This window comes from Babylonia areolata, chromosome 28 (genome assembly GCF_041734735.1).
Source record: "Babylonia areolata isolate BAREFJ2019XMU chromosome 28, ASM4173473v1, whole genome shotgun sequence".
Taxonomy (NCBI): Eukaryota; Metazoa; Mollusca; class Gastropoda; order Neogastropoda; family Buccinidae; genus Babylonia; species Babylonia areolata.
In genome coordinates this window covers 11489794-11492293 of record NC_134903.1, presented here as the reverse complement: position 1 = coordinate 11492293, position 2500 = coordinate 11489794, and the positions used below count along the sequence as shown (strand labels likewise).

Here is a 2500-nt window from a genome sequence, read left to right as displayed (position 1 = left end):
AACTGAAGGGGGGTTCTTTAAAGGGAATGATTAAAAAATTGTTAAATCAATATAATTATATCATCTGCACACAGAGGTGTGTAGTATTCTGTTGGGGTGATTACAAGATAGTGTTTGATTAATATCAGTCATTGGTTAAAACCACCTGATATGTATCAGTCTGTTAATTGTAATTTAGTTGTCATGCTCTATCCTATACAGCTTACTCCAGTATAGTGCAACATGATAAACTGATTCATTTGAGTCACTTTGACACAGTATAAGCTTTACCTAATCTATACTGTCAGTGTACTTTCACTAAATCAGCATAGCTTCAATCACTTTAACTGCACTATTTAAATGTATTAGGAATGTCATTTGATGTCAGTGTTTGGTCTTCACACACATGCATTACCAAGTGGTAATCTTTCCATGTAATATGTATACATGTGCTTTATTATTCACTTGTGCCGACATGTTGTGCTAATGACATTTATTTGTGTCATTCCAGGCACTGTCTTCTCTTAGTTCTTCTCTTAGTTCTTCTCCTAGTTGTCTTCTCTTCTTTGTCTTCCTCTTTTTATATCTTCTTCTCTTAGTTTTTTCTCCATATAACTATTGTAAATAAAACAATAGAAAAACCCATTTGTGACTGGCCTCTATATGTTCCTGGCCTGTGCGCAGAAATTCTTCTCAGTATCCTTTAATACAGTCAATCATATTTTGTTAAGTCTTTTGTGCCGTACCCTTGAAGAACCACTCGGAACACGGCTACATATCTGTTCATTCATTCATTCATTAATTAAGTCAATATTTCAGTCATTGCATCATGTTTTACAATTATTCATATTTCTATATTTATTCGTTTATCTATCTATCTATCTATCTATCTATCTATCTATCTATCTATCTATCTATTAATGAATTAAGTTATGTATTCATCTATTCATCTATCAATATTTCATTCGTTGCATCATTTCTTAATTTTTTTTTTTCATACTGCTATATCTATTCATTTATCTATTTAAATGGTTATCTGTTCTTCTATTTCAGTTATCAATGGTTCATTCTCCACATCATCCATTCCTGTTCCCTTTGACGATCATTCCTATCACTCTATAACTCTATGCTGATCCTAGGTATAATGTCTATGTTATAAAACTGCTCTGTTACACATGATGAAAATGTGTCCACCTTGACCAAAATGATTTTTTAAAAAAAAAAAAAAAGAAAAAAAAAAAAAAAATAGAAAAAGAACAATATATTATAAGTATAATGACTTATCATGACGATGTTGTTGTTAATGTTTACTGTATCCAGTTTTTTTTTCTTTCTTTGTTTTTTTTCCCCATTTCTTTTCCATCTACTATGAATTGTTATAACGAATTCATATACAAAATAAAACGGTGGTCGACCCAAGAAAGTCCGGGTAAAAAAAACAACAACAACAACAACAACAAAAACCTCCAACCCCCCCCCCCCCCCCCCCCCCCCCCCCCCCAGAAAGAAAAAAAAACAAAAAAAAACCCACAATAAATCACCTGCACGGGACACTCGGTATGGTGGGCTGTGTGGTCCACCGGCCCCTCCTCCTGGGCTTCAGCCTGTGCCGATGCAGCTACTGCCGCCACCGCCACCACCCACATCATCATCAGCGTCAGTACTGGGCCCCATGCTGTGGGTAATCATGGTCATCATCATCATGATCATCGTCATGGTCATCGTCATGGTCATCGTCGTCGTCGGAATCGTCGTCATCGTCATCATCATCATCATCATTATCATTATCAGCAGCATCGTTTTGTTTTGTTTTTGTTTTGTTTTTAAAGAAAAACACTTTTAAATTTTTTTTTTTTTTCCAAAGAATTAAGACATTTTGCTATATCACATATTCTTGAAACTCCATGCGCTCATCACCATCATCATCATCATCACCATCATCGTCGTCGTCGTCGTCGTCGACGTAATCATCACCATCATCATCGTTATCGTCGTCATCGTCAGTATTATCGGTACAGTCGACGTCATAACCATCATCATCAGCATCATATTATCGTCATCATCATCGTCGTCTTCTTCGTCATCAGGAAGAGGCACCTGCCCAACCCATCTCCAGTGACCCGGAAGATCCACGGTTTGTGTGGAGAACCTGCAGCGTACAGCTGCCTTCATCGAGGGGACTGGGGTATCCATCTGACGAAGGAGAAGAAGGAGAAGACGAAGAAGGAAGAGGAGCAGGAGGGGGAGGACGAGGAGGAGGAGGAGGCAGAAAGAGGAGGAGAAGAAGAAGACAGAGAAGAAGAAGGAGGGGGAAGAAGAAGAAGAAGAAGAATAAGGAAGAAGAAGAGGAGGAGGAGGAGGAAGAAGAAGAAGGAGCAGAAGAAGACGAGGAAGAAGAATGAGAAGGAAGAAGAAAAAGAAGACGGAGGAGGGGGAGAAGGAAGGAGGAAGAAGAAGAAGAAGAAGATGAGGAGGAGGAGGGGGGTGGGGGGGGGGGGGGAGGGGGGGGCAGGGGGGGGGG

The 2500-nt window shown here is 39.1% G+C and overlaps 1 protein-coding gene across 1 annotated transcript in view; it reads right to left on the bottom strand.

The window, feature by feature from the left end:
• The window catches only part of LOC143301790 (uncharacterized), an 82674-nt gene that overhangs the window by 64936 nt on the left and 15238 nt on the right, over window positions 1-2500 (bottom strand). The window contains exon 4 of the mRNA XM_076616181.1: window positions 1521-1654. Within this exon, the coding sequence (XP_076472296.1) occupies window positions 1521-1654 (134 nt within the window). The remainder of the gene's footprint in view (window positions 1-1520; window positions 1655-2500) is intronic.